The 19,315-nt window shown below is 31.4% G+C and overlaps 2 protein-coding genes and 1 long non-coding RNA gene across 5 annotated transcripts; 2 read left to right on the forward strand and 1 right to left on the reverse strand.

The window, feature by feature from the left end:
* The first annotated feature begins 185 nt into the window (after positions 1-185).
* LOC125595980 lies at positions 186-1,082 on the forward strand. The gene has a single exon (XM_048771334.1). The coding sequence runs from the start codon at positions 186-188 to the stop codon at positions 1,080-1,082; it is 897 nt and encodes a 298-aa protein (XP_048627291.1).
* A 5,264-nt stretch (positions 1,083-6,346) lies between these two features.
* On the forward strand, positions 6,347-10,910 carry LOC125595982. Of its 3 annotated transcripts, XR_007330735.1 has the most exons (6): positions 6,347-6,739; positions 6,824-7,452; positions 9,188-9,310; positions 10,330-10,401; positions 10,481-10,596; positions 10,669-10,910. It is a non-coding gene; the product is annotated as an uncharacterized LOC125595982 (long non-coding RNA). The 3 variants fall into 3 exon arrangements; XR_007330736.1 differs by lacking the exon at positions 9,188-9,310 and having other exon boundaries at positions 6,354-6,739; positions 10,335-10,401; XR_007330734.1 differs by lacking the exon at positions 9,188-9,310 and having other exon boundaries at positions 6,359-6,739.
* Positions 10,911-12,526: 1,616 nt separating this feature from the next.
* Positions 12,527-15,228, reverse strand: LOC125595981 (cytochrome P450 81D1-like). The gene is made up of 4 exons (XM_048771335.1): positions 14,583-15,228; positions 13,562-13,950; positions 13,403-13,445; positions 12,527-13,206 (listed from the first exon to the last, which is right to left on the reverse strand). Exons 1-4 carry the CDS (start codon positions 15,091-15,093, stop codon positions 12,644-12,646), a joined length of 1,506 nt encoding a protein of 501 aa, XP_048627292.1. The 5' UTR covers positions 15,094-15,228; the 3' UTR covers positions 12,527-12,643.
* Positions 15,229-19,315: the final 4,087 nt, after the last annotated feature.

Genomic DNA, 19,315 nt, shown 5'->3' on the forward strand with positions numbered 1-19,315 from the left:
TATTTATAAAATAAATATACTATAATAATTGATTGTTATTTATTTTAATTTCAATTAACTTATAATTTGTTTACAATTTATATTAATAGTATTATATTATTTTAATTAGATATATGATTTTAGATCAAAATCAAAGATGAAAGATGTGTGGGCCGGTGAATACTCCCCCCAAAATAAAAACTTTCATGTGGTCAGCTATCCAAAAAGTCATTCCCATTGGAGAAAACCTACAGAGAAGGGGTGTTACACAGGAAGCCAAATGTATAAGATGTGGAGAGTTGGAATCAGAAGCTCACATTTTCTTCAAGTGCGACTTTGCTAAAAAGGTATGGCAGCAGTTTAATCTTTCACCAACTGTGGACATCGCTTCTCAGACAAGACTCAAAGCGGTGCTAGTAACCTCCAGGACAAACTGCTGCCTCCCACCTCTAGGAGTCACCACCAACATACTTCCCTGGATCTTCTGGTCTCTGTGGACAGCAAGGAATACACTAATCTTCGAGAAGAAAACCTACACAGTGGAAGACACGGCCATAAGAGGAATCAAGTTAGCTAGGGAATGGATTCAAGCTGAACCGGCTCCACACGCATCATCAGTAAGAGCTAGGAGAGGAATTACCAACAGGCCACGCCTCGAGACAACCCACAGATCCTCTACCGACATCACAAGTTGCAAAACTGACGCGGCGTGGGATAAGAAGACCAACACAGCCGGAATTTCTTGGATCATCGAAGATCTTCCCCGATCCATCGACTTGCGGGGTGTGATGGTCCAGCAAAACGTCTCCTCTCCTCTTGTGGCTGAAGCTTTGGCGGTGAGGGAAGCTCTCCAAACGGCGTCCTCTTTGAGTGTGACACACCTTCGGATGTACTCCGACAACCAAACCCTGATCAGGGCCATCAACGAAAAACTGTTCGAGAAAGAGATCTATGGCATCTTGAACGATATCGAAGCTTTCTTTTCTCTGTTTGTCGATTTAGTTTTCTTCTATCTCCCTAGGGCTGAGAATGGGCATGCTGATGCATTAGCCAAATACATTCTCAGAAACCCAAACCATGTAATGGACCGGCCCATGGGCTAAACCCTTTTCCTTTCCTTTATTAATGCAAAATTTCGTTGACCAAAAAAAAGACATATGATTTTAGATATGTTATATCTAGTCGGCTTTGTTGGTTTTACAGTCGTTGTAGTTATCATTTGGGTATATTAAATTGCATATATTTCTCTGAATTCAACTATAATTTTTTTATTTTATATATATTAAAATATTATGATTAATTTTCTTATTTGCATTATCTGTAAATATATTTAAGGAAGTTGATGTATAACTTAAGATATATTGTGCTTAGAATGAAATATAAAATAAACTAAAGTATCTGATTCCAAATTACATAAATTAATATAACGATAATATTCTACAGTCTCATGCATATATATAAATTTTACAGAAAAAAAACTAAATTAACAGTTGGTTAATATTTTATTTTCATTTATTAATATGTTATGAGTCATACTATAATTTACATTTATAAAATAAATTATTATTGTAAAATTATTTATTCTTATTGTAGTTAAATCTATGATTTTAGATATAAGTTGGATTAGTTGAGTCACTCATGTTGTGAGTACATTGAGTTATAATATTCTACAGTCTCATGCGTATATATAAATTTTACAAAAGAACTAAATTATAACAGTTGGTTAATATTTTTTATTTTCATTTATTAATATGTTATGAGTCATCCTATAATTTACATTAATAAAATAAATTTAATATGTTTTTGGAACTTAATAGGACCATAATCAAAATACCAAAGCAAATCTGAATTCTCATTTTTAAGATTATTTAAAATAAATTTTAATTTCCATTCAATAAATCAAAGGCATAAAGTTATTTAGAATTTGAAAAATATTTCAATTATTGTAAATAGTGATATTTGTTTATGAGCTTTCAAAAATGTATCAACCACTTACGCATGTAACTTCCTATTGTTCATCCCTTTATTTTCTAATATTTTTTTAAAAAATTATCAACATATAATTTAATAAATATTATGAAAATACATGCACAACGACATAAAAATCATATTATATAAGTAAAATTTAATTTATAGATTTTTTTTGCTGTAATTGAAAGATATTATAGTCAAATATATATATTAAAAATAGACAAAACATTTCAATTATACTAATTATAAACTATGTATGATACCCTTAATAAATTTTCTTAACCACATTGTTATATAAAAAAGAATTATATATAATATGTTAATATTTTAAAAAGAATCATACGAATTAACCTTTTTTCCTTATTTACATTTTTGATTTTTTATATTTTCTGAAATTAAATTTTGATATTATTATAAAGCTAAGGTGATAACTATACAATTTTCTACGATACATAGGAATATTATACTTTTTGATAAGTATACAATTTCCTATTTTTAAAAATTTCTCCTAACAATTTTATATATATAATTTCCTAATCCTAAGAAAATATAGATATAAAGAAATATTTTATTACTACAAAAGTATATTGTATGTTATTTAAAAATATTATTTAAATAGATTATTTCTATTTTGTGAACTTCCTTTTTTAGTGAAATCATATTATATATAAATATATTTTCGTTTTTTAAACTTTATAAATGTTTCCTTTTTATTATATATGGTATTTGGAAAATTTTGAAAAGGAAACAACATTAAAAATTTAATAACAGTATTTAAACGTAATATTTTTAATTCATTAAGGGTATTAGTGTAATCAACCACCGTGAGAGTTAGCGTGACCGCGACACATAAGAAACTGACTTCTCAAATAATAATATAGAGATTTCATTTATTAATATGTTATGAGTCATCCTATAATTTACATTAATAAAATAAATTTAATATGTTTGTGGAACTTAATAGGACTATAATCAAAATACCAAAGGAAATCTGAATTCTCATTTTTAAGATTATTTAAAATAAATTTTAGTTTCCATTCAATAAATCAAAGGCATAAAGTTATTTAGAATTTTAAAAATATTTCAATTATTGTAAATAGTGATATTTGTTCATGAGCTTTCAAAAATGTATCATCTACTTACGCATGTAACTTCCTATTGATCATCCCTTAATTTTTTAATATTTTTTTTAAAAAACATCAACATGTAATTTGATAAATATTATAAAAATACATGCACATTCGACATAAAAATCATATTATATAAGTAAAATTTAATTTATAGTTTTTTTTGCTGTAATTGAAAGATATTATAGCCAACTAAATATATAAAAAATAGACAAAACATTTCAATAATACTAATTATAAACTATATATGATACCCTTAATAAATTTTCTTAACCACGTTGTTATATAAAAAAGAATTATATATAATAAGGTAATATTTTAAAAACAATCATACGAATTGACCCTTTTTTCCTTATTTACATTTTTTTATTTTTAATATTTTCTGAAATTAAATTTTGATATTTTTATAAAGCTAAGGTGATAACTATACAATTTTCTACGATACATAGGAATATTATACTTTTTGATAATTATACAATTTCCTATTCTTAAAAAATTTCTCCTAACAATTTTATATATATAATTTCCTAATCCTAAGAAAATATAGATATAAAGAAATATTTTATTACTTCAAAAGTATATTTTATGTTATTTAAAAATATTATTTAAATAGAAAAGGAAACAACATTATAAATGTTTCCTTTTTATTATATATGTTATTTGGAAAATTTTGAAAAGGAAACAACATTAAAAATTTAATAATAGTATTTAAACGTAATATTTTCTAATTCATGGGTATTAGTGTAATCAACTGCCGTGAGAGTTAACGTGAGCGCGACAGATAAGAAACTAACTTCTCAAATAATATTATAGATATATACAGTATTGAATGTTGTTTGTATTTTCGAACTTTTAGAACATATAAAATTATTAGTAATACACTAAGTAATTATTTGAATTGTTATTTGAAAGAAAATGAGATAAGATCTAAAATTAGGTATAAAATGTATTTATAGTAGCTTAAGACATAAATAGCAAAATGGTAAAAAATCTTGTCAAACTCTGGATGTTGACATTTGGAATGCTCACAGCGTCTTGGTTGCCCGCCTCAAGGCCGCTCCAACACTTTGTCTCTGAAGGTCTTGATGGTTTCTTAGTCGCAGCCTTTGAGACCGCTGCAACATGTCGAGTGAGCTCACGCATAACTTCACCAAAAATCATGTGGCTACCACATACCGCTGCAATAGGCCGCTCCAACACTTGGTATCGTCTTCTAAAGGTTTACATCGGGTTTGGGGCATGGCATTAGGCCGCTGTGAAGGCTCAATTTCGTTTCTCGACCAAAATCACTCTTTTTGCCTCAAAACCCTTCAAATGCTTTAAACTCACCAACAACTATCTCCAACACATGATATAGACATATTCAATGCAATGCAACCTAAATATGCCTAAATGGTGATATATATGATCAATATTACACAAAATGATGGTTAAAATCATGCAAATTCATAAGATATCAGTGATTCAATTGTTGCATCGCTATCCATTTCATACACTTCCGTTCAAGGAGGTAACATGTTTTGTTATAGTTGGATCGAGATGAAGAGTGTAAAAGACAAGCCAAGATTACCATTTTATATACAAACGCCTTTTGACTGATCCCTTGAGAACTTGAATACTCTTTTCGAGTTGTATTATCTTTTGATTAGCTTCTTTATATTCATCATATTCATTGTCAATAATATTAGTCGAATTCGAAATCTTAGAGATCTGCTCATAGAAATGTTTTCTCACCGTTTCCCTAAACCCTACTATGTTCACGTTAAAATTCTGATCAGAGGTTTTAGCTCCCACAACTTTGCACTATTTGTAAGGATACAATAAAAAAAAAAAATCACTGACTCAAGAGCCCGATCGAAGATCAGCAATATCGAAATGGATCATAAAACTAGTGAATTCAACATGAAAATGAAAGTTATATGAACTTTTTAAATGAAAGTGGAGAGAAAATAAAGTTTTGTGAGTGTAGAATAAGAAGATACGAGATAGAAATTGAATAATTGAGTTTTAACTGTTCTAAAATAGTTGTTTATGGTGGTTGGAGAAATGATGATAGTGACATTGTTGTAAAGAAGAATAAATGTTAGGGTGTTTATAGTTTTTTTTTGTAATTTTCGAAAAGAAAAAAAAAGTATAATGGCATTCTTGTAAATATTGAAAATTTTAATTATTGTATGGAAACATAATTACAAAATATATAGATTTTTTTTTTGAAATGATTATTACAAAATATTATTGACCAAAGGACATAACCCGTAGCGGTCTTGGTTTCATTTGGGTCCTGTTAGGACTTAGGAGGGGTCTCCTGCGATCGTTTTTTGGGTTGCCTCTTGGTTGAGTTATTCTGGACGCGAACCGCTGGGCTTTCATGCTCTTGTTGTCTTGTCATCTACATTTCGTCGAGTCCACTGAAACTCAGACTTCGATGGACCATTCCGGTTCGAGGTGTTGACCTCGATGTTCCCCAACCTCGAAGCATACATATTGGAAGCTGGGAACTCGGGAGTTCAAAATGCTCCTTGGCTTTGTCTTTGGGGCATGGGGGTGCAACTTGCAGGCTTTGATCGATGTCTCGATCGGTCGAGAGCCCAGTTCGATGTGCCGTGAGTTCCCTCTCAGCTTGTTCTAGTCGATTGACTATAGTTCAATGCGCGATCTCATGGCCCTGTGACTTATCTTTGAGGGTGTAGAGCATGCTTCGTAGCTTGGCCACTTCCTCGTTGATTGACGTGCTTGCGTTCGATTTCTCGGATCATACTCTGCTGTTCTTTCATTTGATTTGAGAGCACAATGATATAATCATATGCAAATCGACAAAAATGGACTTTTATAATCTTGATCTGGTGCAAATGACTCTGCTATCTTCTCCTTTGCATGTTGGTTGTTTCGAGATCTTCGGGGTATTTTTCTCTTGACTTGTCTTCCGATGATTCTGGAAGATATTCCTTCGACATTGTTTTTCCAGTTTCAAACGAGTCTTTGACCTCGTTCCTTTTGTTCGAGCTCGAGATCATCTCTGAGCATCAGTCTTCGATGAGGCCGAGCCCTAAGTCTTTCTTTAACATGGGCCGGCATATGTTTTCGCTAGATCATGTCGAAGTTTGGGTCCAACATTTTTGTGAGAGATAAGGTCCAAAAGGGTGAGGTTTGAGTTGTACATATACCTTCCACATCGCAATATGCAGACATATTCACTAAAGGTTTACCGTCTTCTTTGTTCATCGACTTTCACTCCAGTCTAGACGTGTTAGATCCCCGCGCTCCAACTGCAAGAGGGTGTTAGAGCACCATTATCGCGGGCTCTTAAAGCCCGTATTCAATGTATTCAGATTTAAAAAAAAAGAAAAATTGGCTAATTAAAGAGGAGACGTCGCTTAATTAAGCCACACAAGAGACGGGTTTTGTGAACACGTGTCATTATCTCATCCCTCTCTCTCTCTACCAAAGCATTCTCTCTCTTTCTTTCGTGTCTCCTCGGCGACTCCGACTCCATCTGCTGATCTCTCCTCCACGATGACCTATCAGCGACGACTCCGACTCCATCAACCGGCGACTCTGACGATGACCTCTCCGCGATGACTCCGGCGCCATCAGCCGACTCAGAGACTCACTTCTCGTCAACCTCACGTTTTCCTCCGCCGCCGCGTCTTCTTCGCACACAGGTTTCAAAACACTAATCTGATTCTTTACCAAAAGTGATCATAGACTTAAATCTAAAATCTCATTTAAATCCAATTGAATAAAAGACTAGAGAAGAAGGAAACAAAGGTGGAGAAGAAGAAAAAGTACACAGTTTGAGATGGAGTTTCGAAAGAGAGATCCGGATCAGATATGAGTTTGGGAGATCACATATGGAGTTTCTATTAATAGAGGACGTGGCAGGGAAGCCATAGAAACTGACGTCTCTGTCATTGGAGTAATGACTTCGTTGTGGTGTGCCTTGCTTCCTACGCAAGCATCAGAAGTAGCAGCTCAAATCTGGGAGGTTCAACTGTTCTGTTGCAGCAAATTCAAGAGAGCGTGGGAGGTTCATTTGTATGCTGATCTGACTGAAACTTTGTACAGATGTAGGGGACACTGCAGACTCAGAGTTCAACGGTGTGATCGAAAAGTGGACGGTCAGTTTATTAGTTATTCATGTATTTCTGAACCGGTTTGGTACATTGTGAAACAGAGTGGTATGTTGATGGATCGTCTTGTTTGGTTGGGAAAATGAGCTCGGACTGAGCTCATATTTGGCAGGAACCTTATGGACTCGTGGATATATGTTCAACTATAAGGAGAGAGGGTCTGGAGTTCGGGAACATGGAAAACGAGCGGTACAACGGATCTGTCCAAAGTTGAGAAAATGAAAACTTGTTGTCAAGTGGCTAAGGTGAGGGATTTATGGGAGCATAGTTCATATTTTTCTGTTATACTACATGAGTTATAATATGTAGGCTTAGATCTGATTGTTAGTTAGAAATTCTATGATTATATGGTGAAGGTTGCAAAGTGTGTTACACTTAATAAGGTTAACTTTACTTGCTATCTCCTTGGACTTGTTATTAGTGAAATTGTTATAAGGAACATTGTTTTGAAGATGGTTAAACTTTCTTATTTGCTTGTCCAGTTTATTGGTCTATGCTTTGGTTTGTTTGGCTCCTTGTAGCTTTATTGTATCCTCCATTGATGGAGTTGAACTCTTCTATATTTCATTGAAAGTAGTTTGATAAAAAAAAAAGTAGGTTTTAAAGTACATTTAAGTTTCAATGAAAATAGTTTTAAGAAACCTTAATTAAGAGACTTGCATTGGAACATATAAATGTTCAAGTCTCTTAACTAAGTCTCTTAATTCACTTTTACTACTTAAAAGTATTAAAAAAAGAATAAGAGACCCTAAATGGGTCTTTGGGATAATGATGCTCTTAGAGCATCTCCAATGGTGTTACCACCATTGGAGTTCTTAACATTATTTTAGTAATTTTTTTTTGTTTGAATAGTTAAGAATTCTAATAAAAAATGTTTGTCCAATGGTATATCTAATTAGGAGTCCTTAGATATAATCTTGTTCCATGTTTCCTTCACCTGAAAGAGATTTACAAGATAGAAATTAGACATCAAAAGTAATCAACTTGTTCTCCTATACAATCGAACTTGTTCTCCTATACATTCACAACATTAAAGAATATGACTTATAAACAATCTGAAAAGAATCTGAAACCGTAAAGAATTCACAACATTAAATAATTCACAGAGCACACAATAGTAATACTAATCTATGAGAAGAAGATAGTACTTCTGGGTAAACAATCTGAAGAACACAACACTCCAATCGTAATGAATCACAGAGTCAAAATCTTAACAACACAACACAACACAACCCTCTTTGAACTACAAACAAAAATCGTTTTCAAACACTAACTACAAACGAAGACTTTCCCAAATCAATTCAAACACAAATCATTTTGAAACCTTAATAGATTGACTCTTTCAAAATAAGAGAAGAAGATAATCCCAAATCGCATGAAACCAAGATCGTTTTCAAACATTAATGTACTTACTAGATTTTGACCCGCGCTTTCAAAGCGCGGATATATTTATTGTTTGATAACTTTTTTTAATTGAAAGAATTTTTTTAATTTTTATATTTTATGTATAATATTTATTAAAATTATTATAATTTTTGTTAACTGTATTGAATTTGTGAAATTAACTATACACTTGTACCATAGCCATTTCACACATTAATTATAAATTTAATTCCTAACTTTCATAACATGTTTTTTTCTTCTTAGTTTTGTGACTATTGTCCAATAATATATAGTAATTATTGCTCAAATTATATACTAAACAATGATATTTCTGTTTTTATAATATCAAATTCTAGTTCCAATTTTTAGTATAAAAATGTATATTAATATTATCTAATTAAATATCAATTAGGCAATCAATTTTAATGATAATATTATTAAAACAATATCAATTTAAAAGGCCCATAGTAATCAAACCAAATGTTAAAAATTATTAGATTTTATTAATAGTCGAGGCCCAAAGCTTAATTTTAAAACATCTTAGACAAAAAACTCATTCACCTTTGGTGTTGTTTTTTTCTTTTTTTTGCTGTCGAGACCTTTGGTGTCTCTTTCTGGAAAATTGAAAGCTGGAAAATATCAGAACATTCTCTCTTTATTACCACCGATTGTTCTGGTCTTAAACTCATGGATCTGTAAAACTCAACTCCGACCGTTCAGGTACTTGTATAATATCATATTTTTTCTTCGTAATGTATAGATACTGGTAGGGCTGTTCAATATGGTAAAACCGAACCGTACCGAACCGAACCGAACCGAAATAGACAATATGGTTTGGTTTTGGTATATACCATATAAACCGAATGGATATAATTTTATAAAAACCGTAGAATTTGGATATGGTTTGGTATATAACCGATTAAACCGAATAAACCGAACAAAACCGATTAAAAGTAGAAACATATAAATATGTATCTATTTTAAAACAATACATGAAAATCTATTTGTTACATAAGTTAAATTTGTGTTAATAACTATTACCATAATTTTATAGTAATAAAAAACCTTAATTTGTAAAACATTTGAACTATAATTAAATAACAATACATCGCAATTCATACATCTTATTTTCTAAGTCTTTTTTTGATCTTTTTGATTTATTTTAGTCTTCACTTAATTAATATGAAGATTATAAATTTGATGGACAATAATTAATGGAAAATTTTCAATTGAAAAAACATGACTTTAATGAACACTAAATATGGAAGAGTGGAAAAACTTTTCTTTTATGTTTTTGTTTTGTTTCATATTTTTATTTTCAAAATTTCAAGCTTTGATTTTAGTTATAGAATTGATTATTTTATTTGATGGTAGAAGCATTTTTACTTTTTTGTTCATCTATTTGAACATGTAATATATTTTTAATAAATGACTGTGTTGACAATATGACTCTAAAATTCATATAATATGATCTCAAACAAAATAATTATGTTTTTTGGTATAAAACCGAATAAACCGAAAACCGACGGTATATAAACCGAACCGAACCGAAGTAAATATGGATTTAGAATGGTAGTTATATTTTACTAACCGAAATACCGAAAACCAAAAAAAACCGAACCGAAACCGAACCGATATCCGGATTGAACACCCCTAGATACTGGGATCATCTGTACTATTTTCGAGCTGGAATCTGAAAGATTTAAAATTTCTCATTTTATAAATCTTTTGCATGTCAGATTAGACTCCTCCGTTTATTCCGATGGTCGATCTAAGGATCGAAGAGCAAGTCAAAGATCTGATAAAAGCATGTAAGGTTTTGAAAGCCCGATTGAACTAATCTGTTTTAGTTAAATCTATTGCTTACTCTTTCTTTTTTCTTTTTTTTAGGAAACAAAGTGAAACAGAAGCTTCAAAACTCGGTAGATTCACCGAGGATGAGAAGAAAGATGAGTCTGAGATGGTTGTCGATTGTATCATAAGAAGTGTTGGAAGACAACCAAACGGTAAATATAATATCCCCTGTTCTTGAGATTTGTAAATACCAAATATCAAATTGTAACGTTTTTTTATTTCAGATTTCTTATGAATGTGAGATTGGAATGATCTTGAAGAGTCTGAAGACGATGTGAATCGATCAAAGACTACGAACTTTATCCTTCTATGAAGGAAAACATGACTTCAATATAAAAGATAAGTTATTTTCAGAAAGTTTGTCTTTTTTACATTAGATATAATGTATCTGCCATTAGAACCTTGACATGAACAATCTTGTTAGTGTGCCTTGGCTTCAAGTCGCTGATGGCGGTGATTTCTTCAATAGAAGCCATTTTTTGTTTGAGGTATGAGTTTGTTTAGGAAAAGGCTTCGGTATTTATAATAGGAAGAGGTAATAGGAAGAGTATATTAGGTATTCGAAAACTTGTAGGCTACTCTAAATATTTGCGAGATTTTTATAGTTAATAGTACTAAATGCAGTTACCAATTTGAAACGGTTGAATATTCTGTGAGTAAGTTACATGCAATCTAGATTATAGATTGATTTTTTTTGAACCGTTAATGTAGCTTCTGCGTATCTTTTTTTTCTAATATTAGTTGTACATTTATTTTAGAAATACCATAATTGTAGCTAATTCATATCTTCCACATTTTAAATCGGAAAATCATATAGGGAATATTATGTTGTTAACATTATTAATACTTGCCGCAATTTAGGAGACTTTTAAAATTGATTACGAAATGTAGAGAATGATTTGAATTTTTTTTAGTTAGAATAGATATGGGATCATGATAGGGAATATTATGTTGTTAGATCGTATCATCTTTTTTGTATATTTATTTTTACATTTATTATAGGTATCAAATAGGGAATATTATGTTGTTACTATTGTGAATACTTGCCTAAATCTTGGAATTATACCCTACTTGTCAAAATCTATGAATACCTTACATCTTATACGCAATATAATTATGTTGTTATTTTTTTAAAAAAATACGGAAATTAGGGGATGAATTGAAAAATAAACATCTTTGATTACCTTATTTTTGGTTAGATTAAACTGTCCATCATTATACATTGCATTATGATAAGCAAATCATAACATAGAGGTAGGTGTCATGAATCATCTAAATAAGCATGTGAACAGGCTCCATACATTTTTGAGAATCTATACGTTATATTGATCTTGGATAGTGTTTTGTTTAGAGTTCTAACCCCGAAAACTTTATATTTCAGGGTATAGAGTTTGATGATGTCGATGGGCTTTTCAGGGTATAGGATTCGATGGGCTAAACGTTATATTCTGATTGGTTTATAAACGCATGGGCTCACTCGATTTGGGCCTAAGTTGCTACGTGGAATCGTTATGGATAAGTGATTAAAACAAAAGATTTCTGATTGGTCTATTAACATGGACGTTTTTTATTAAAGAAAAAAAAAGAAAATGCAGTGGCATTTAGTTGTAAATATATTGAAAAGATAGGGGCAGAATCCTATTAGGGATTCTGCTTTAATAGTATAGATGTCCACAAATTTTCAAACTAAACAGGTTTAAGAATCATGGTTAGAGTTTAAAAAGAATTACTAATCAGATTTAAGAATCATGGTTATAGTTAAAAAAAAATTACTAATCAGGTTTAAGAATCATGGTTAGAGTTAAAAATAAAATTACTAATCAGGTTTAAGAATCATGGTTAGAGTTAAAAAAAAAATTAATAATCTCAAACCAATGAGACAGCGCCAACACATTAAGGACTTCATCCTTTTAATCCTTAGTTAAGGATTCATTCTTAACTTTTCTTAACTGTGCACTATTTTTTAATGTTTGTTTAATGATAAAGTGCTAAGGATCATAGCTAAGGATTTGGTATAATCCACCATTGTACATGCTCTTAGAGTCTAAAGAATATCCTTTATTCTTGTTTAGATTAGTTATCTAGCATTAAGGAACATCCCTGCTTTTTTGTGTTATATATTTGAAAGTAAATACAACAGAACATTCAAGGGAAATCTCCAATCTTCCAGTTTGTCACACATATTCGAACTTTAAAACTTCAAGAGAGAATTTTATGTAGAAATGGACGAGCCTTGCAAACGGCTTGCAGCGGAACTGCTTTGGGTACTGTATTACCAGTTCCTTCCTTCATATCCACTTCCTCTTCTCCAACTCTCTCCCACTCAAAGCATTGTATCAATGACCCGAGAGCAAGCCCTACAATTCTCTGGGCCAAACCCGAACCAGGACATGCCCTTCTCCCTAATCCAAACGCCAGAAGCTTTTGTGCTTCCTCTACTTTCTCAAACCGCTCTGGTTTAAAGCAATCCGGATCATACCACAAGTTTGGATCCCTATGTATGGCCCACGCATTCACCAACAACGTTGTGTTACGTGGCATATCGTACGACCCCACCTTGCAATCTTCTGATGCCATGTGTGGAACCAACAATGGTGTTGCCGGATGTAGCCGGAGTGTCTCTAGGACGATGTTCTTGAGATATGGTAACTCGCTGAGATCTGATTCTTCAATAAGCCGGTCTAAACCAACTTGTTTATCGATTTCGGTTCTAGCTTTACGTATAACGTCAGGATGGTTAAGCAAATTAGAAAGTGCCCATTCTAAAGTGACAGCCAGGGGCGGACGGAGGTGACGACCAACGGGGTCACGTGCCCCCAACTAAATTTTAGTTTTTCATAAGTAATTAGCTCAAGATCTTAATTTTCTTTGAGAAATTAGTTCAAATTTCATGAATGTGCCCCCAGTTAATCTAAATTTTATTAAAGTGCCCCCAATTAAAACTTGTTCTAGATCCGCCCCTGGTGACAGCTGATGTGTTAGTCCCTGCTATTACCATAACCTGCGCTACGTCAAATAGTCTTAGTTTAATAATAGCAAAAACGTTAACAAAAGACATCATAACAAGTGATAGGCAAAAATAAAGGAAAAAGAAATGGAAAAAAAAATTGAACGAACCAGTATGATGCCTTTGATGATTTGATCAGTGTAATACTCAGTATCAGATTTTTGGAGAACAAGCAAATGATCGATCATCGTATTACCGGTTTCTTGTTGTTCACGTTTATCGTCGATAAGGCCTTGTAAGAACTTATCTGTCTTTTTCCCTAATTCTTTTACCCTTTTCTCATAGCTTGAGAACAATCTCAAGATCGGAACATAGTCAACAGCATTGCCAGAACTCGTGTTGGCTCCGACATCTGCCACTAACTGACGGACACGTTTTGCTTCTTCCTCATCCGTTGTTTCTTCGCCGTAGTATCGTTTTCCTGTCATCATTCTCATTATGTTGTTGAACGTCAAGTCCGTAAGCATGGGTTTCATTTCAACAACCGATTTTTCAGAACCTGTAATTAATTCATTAAAACCGAGTTTTAGAACATGATATTTTAACTCTGACTACGCCTGTCGACATATATTACGAGTGAAGGCTATTTGGATGACGTGGAGCACAATGAATTGAATGTTGTGGCGAAGCATATGAAATCAATCAAAGTTACAATTTATTTTCTTGTGTTCTTTCTAATTGTTTTTTTTTCTAACCGAGTATCCTGGCCCTACCGTGATGGTCCAAACTAGAGACCGAAGTGAGCATGGACCCGAAGATCACTAGGTGGTTCACCGTTAACGGTCTTTCGTCTCGGACGCTGCAGTCCATATGTAAACATAATTCCCATTTTTTTACCAAAAGAAAAAACATAATTCCCATTTTTATGAGTAAAACTCCATTTTTTTCTCTTTCTACTCTTTTTAAAAAGATGAATAAAACGAATGAATGGCTGTAAACTTGTGATTTATTAAAGTTTTGATGGGACCTCTATCATATCATCCACCACAAGGGCCTATATCGCATATGATATCTATTTCATTTTAATTGTTCAACGTTTATGGTCTTAACAGTACAAGTCTACGAATATGTTTTCACTATATCAACAAATTCTCAAACAATAAAAACACATGTAGTATGTAGCATATATACCTGCGCTACGGAAGAGGCGGCTTATGAGACGGCGTACTTCGTCGGTACGGACATAAAGGAAGCAGTTTAGACGGTGGGTGGAGAAGATCTCAATGGTGCAGAGGCGACGGAGGTTGCGCCAGTGATCACCGTAAGGTGCAGCGATTATGTTTGTGTTGTTGTACCCAACGTGCTTTCCAATGATCACCTGAGGCCGGTTAGCTAGAACGACGTCGTTCTTCCCGAAGCACTCCTCCGCCGCGATCCTATGTGAAGACACCACGTATACTAGGCGGGATCCAAGTCGGAGTGACATCACGCCGCCTCCGCTGCCGTGGAGGGACTCAGTGAGGAAGCGGAGGGTGCGGTGGATGGGGGGTTTCAGAAGGCGGAGATGGCCTATCACTGGCAACCATCCCGGCGGAGATGGCGGAAGATTCTGCTTGTTTGGTTTCAAGAACTTGAGAAAGATAATCAATAATATGAGGGGGAATATGGAATAGAGAACAACTACCCTATTATTATCTTCCATTTGTTATTTCTTTTTTTCTCTTTTATTGTCTTTAGTTCAAGTGGTTATATAGTGCTGAAAAAGCATAAAGTAGCTCGTATGATTTGAATTTCGGCACGTTGTAAATTAGGATATAATAATACGAAAGCAATGTTGATGGTTTTGACTTTTCATCTAATTAGATTGGAGTGGAGAAATGCTTTAAGCTATGTGATTTGATGGGATTAGACCCAAGTAAGGCATTACATAAATGTTTTAATCTGACATCAAGTTTCTACTATATTAATTATATACAAAATAAAGTAAATATTTCTTTAATTTTTATTATATACTTTACATTTTCAGTCTATTTTATTAAATATATCATAAATGTTATTATTTGAAATAAAATTCTACAATTTATACATCAAAAATGTTACCAATCAGTTATTTAAAAAAAAATTAATAACTCATCTAAAGTTTCTACCACATAATTTTTAATGCGAATTACATCGAATTGTAACTTTTATTGTAAATCAACTCTAATACAATATGTTACCAGTCGGGGCCATTATTTGGTATATACGAAATATGTCTCTTAGAATTGAAGTATTAAGAAAAATATAGATTAAGTTCATTGTGAATCTAAAACAAATAATGCAATGATTTATTTGTATTTATAAAGACAATATATATATATATATATGTATTATTAATTTTATGATTTTAGCGGGTTATATATACATAAGATTTTCTAAAACAATATTATTTTATTATCTTATCGTTTTGTCATATTTTGAACCGGTTCAATTTGGGACTAAATAAATTTATTAATTTAGCGAATTTATTATTTTATCAAGTATTAATTTATATAGTTGTTATTGTACTTTGTGTTTTCACTATTGAGAATAGGAAGGTAAATACAGGAGGATACTAGTAATTAAGTAAGTGGTATTAAAAAAAGTAATTAAGTAGGTAACAAACAAAGTTTGTGTATCTGGATAAAATGCATATAAGCGTCGAACATAAAGATGATATCCCTTATATATTAACTAGATGATAACCCACTCGCATGTGCGGAGTGAGCTCTTATAATAATGTGTTTATAAAATAATTTTAACATTTTGCAACACTACAATTTTTATTAATTATAAAATGATGAATACAAATGTTAGTCTATTAAATATATCATTATTGTTGAAGAATTAACGTATTATATTTCATTTTAATTATTTTTAAGACTTCATATGCACAAAAGGAAATTAAATTTTGCGGCTGACATAAATCACCAAAACCAAATAGGCAACATTGATTGTATAATGACGAAAAGGGTTTAGGTTTTCTGCTCTTGATTTGTTTACTATTGACTCTCTATAAGTGATTTTATTTTCTACCTCTATAGAATTGTGCACGTTCTCGTCTTTGTTTCATTGATATGACTTAAGTTTCTTTTTTTAACTTCTTTTATGAATTCAGTGAATTACATAATGTCAGTTAAAAAAAAATGGACATCTGTAAAAATTAGTTTCACTCCATATACATATCTAAGAATCAAAATTTTGAAAAAAAATCATCGGCAAACTATATTAACATGTTAATATTCAAATCTAGTATATCAAGATATTATAGAATATAAATGCAGACTCGAAATATAAATGTTTGTATAGTATATCCACCAGCTCGGTCTAAAAATCATCTAATTAGAACAACAAAACAAATTACTTATTTCACCAGTTCGGGTAATATCTGAATCCTAACGGATAAATCCTAACCCAAATGGATATCCGAAGATAACCAAACATAAGTATACTTAACTCTATAGTTCTAGTTTATTCCTCTCATTTTATTCAAAATATTGATATTAATGATTCATATTGATCAAAATTAGATAATATACATATAATTATAGACAAAATTATTTGTTACTCACTTAAAATATATATCAAGTTCTCGTTTCTTGCATTAACAAAAGTTGCATCTAAAATTTCAAAACAACAACTAAATTAATGTCTTTCTATTTTAAAAGTTTTATCTCCGAACCTATTAATAGTTTAATCTTAAAATAAAAAAAAACAGTTAAGTTAAAATATATTTTAAATACAAAAACGTAAACAATGAATAATTTATTTATTTTTTCTTCAAAATTTAAATATCTGAACCCGACCCAAAATATCCGAATCCGAACATAAAATACCCGAACCCGACTCGAAATGTAGAAATACCCGAACGGGTTCTATACATTTATACTAAAATATCCTATACAAACCCGAACGTGTATCCGAACACCCACCCCTATGATATATGATCATTTGTATCTTGTTTGTACAAAAAAAAAGTTAAACCAATGATCACAAAAATGTTGATGTGGGACTTTTACCATTTTTAGTAATTTATAGTCGTTTTTAGAAATTTAAAATATAATCCATAAGAAAAACTCTAATTGTTTTTATTATATGATTAATGTGATTTTTTAATTTTTTTATAGTATAAAATTAAACAAAAAAGAAAGAGGTTAGAAAATTTTGTATCAAATATGTATTATTCATAATCATTAATTGTAATATATATGTTAATCATATTAGGTAAGTCCGTAGCTTTTATTTAAAGAAAGAAAAAATATTCTTTTGTACACTATTAATTAATTTGATATTTAGTCTAATAAAAAATATAGTATATGTTTACATGGATCAACTTATTTTTCTAGCAATTCTAAGAATCATTCTTGTGATGACGCATGGCTACGAAAACATGTTGTAATGTTCCATGATTAATATATAGGGGATGGAGGAGCATTGCAACCTTTAACTGTAGTTACGTGTCATCACTAAGATGATTCCCAAAATCTTTAGAAAAATAGGTTGGTCCAACTAAATTTATATTATATTTTTTTTTATTAAATTAATTATCAAATTGATTAGAAGTGCATAAAAACATTCTCCATTCTTTACTTAAATAAAATCTATGGAATTACCTATTATGATTAACATACAACAATTAATGATTTTGAATAATAAATATTTGATAATAGTTTTTGTATCCTCCATCATTTTTATTTAATTTATATTATTAATTAAATGAAACAATTACATTAACCATTTAATAAAAAAAATAATTTTCTTCTTATATGCTATATTTAAAAAATTTAAACGACTACAATTACTAAAATTGTTAAAAGTCTTACAATGAAAATTTTGTGAACAATGGTTTTACTTTTTTGATATAAAAAGATACAAATGATCCTAAAATCATATGAATATGAGGTATCATTTAATAGATATTCAGATTAAAATATATATATTATTTAAATTAAAATATATACCATATAAAATACACAAATACGTTAACTTCGAAACTTGCATTGAAAAAGTAGACGTGAATATTTTAATTTTGAAATTTTCATTGAATTAAAGACCATTATAAATTAATAAAACTATTAAAAATATCAGATTAATGGTTTAAATTTATTTTTACATCAAATATACAAATGTTAATTAAATCATATGAGTAGAAATTAGAAAACTTCAGTTAAATATCTACTCTATTTATTTAAAGTCCTATATTGTATCTACTATTGATAAGTCATAGTATGACCATTTAATTAACTATTTTTTTACGTTAAAAGATCATTCTATTACTTAAGCTTGAGGTAGTCTGGGTAACGAGACCGGAATAGAACAACCAATAAAATGTAACTCCCTATGGAAGGATCTAGCAGTCTTAGCTAAAAAATTTGAACTCTGATTGCGCGCTCGTAGAACATGAATGATGTTGAAGTCTGGGAAGCATATCTGTAGCGTCTCTATCCTCTCCAATTCTGTCGCAAAGCTTGGCCAAGCATGGAGTTCCTTTTTCATTGCAACCAGCTCTTTACATTCTGTCCTAAAGCTTCGACATGTTGAATGTTGAAGCATATTCTCCATTGCCCACCACATCGCTTCTACTTCCGAATACAAGGCTGTGAAATTTCTTGTCCCCATAAGTTGAATGTTCCCACTAAAGTGAGCAGAGGCTGTCCAAGATCCATCTAACAAGCAAATGTTACTCAAGCTTATGACTTGGGGTTCCTCATTATTGTTTTCTTGTACCAATGGTTGTACCACCTCGTTCATATCAAACCAGGCTTGGCATTCACTTTCTGCATGTCGAACTAGCTCCAAAGGATCTCTGTCTATCCCCCTGAAAATTTTGTCATTCCTAGCCTTCCAGATTATCCAGGGATAAGGATTCATGTCTTGTTCTGGCTCGATAATACTGTTTTTCCTCC

The sequence above is a fragment of the Brassica napus genome, unplaced genomic scaffold, assembly GCF_020379485.1.
Source record: "Brassica napus cultivar Da-Ae unplaced genomic scaffold, Da-Ae ScsIHWf_1109;HRSCAF=1576, whole genome shotgun sequence".
Taxonomy (NCBI): domain Eukaryota; kingdom Viridiplantae; phylum Streptophyta; class Magnoliopsida; order Brassicales; family Brassicaceae; genus Brassica; species Brassica napus.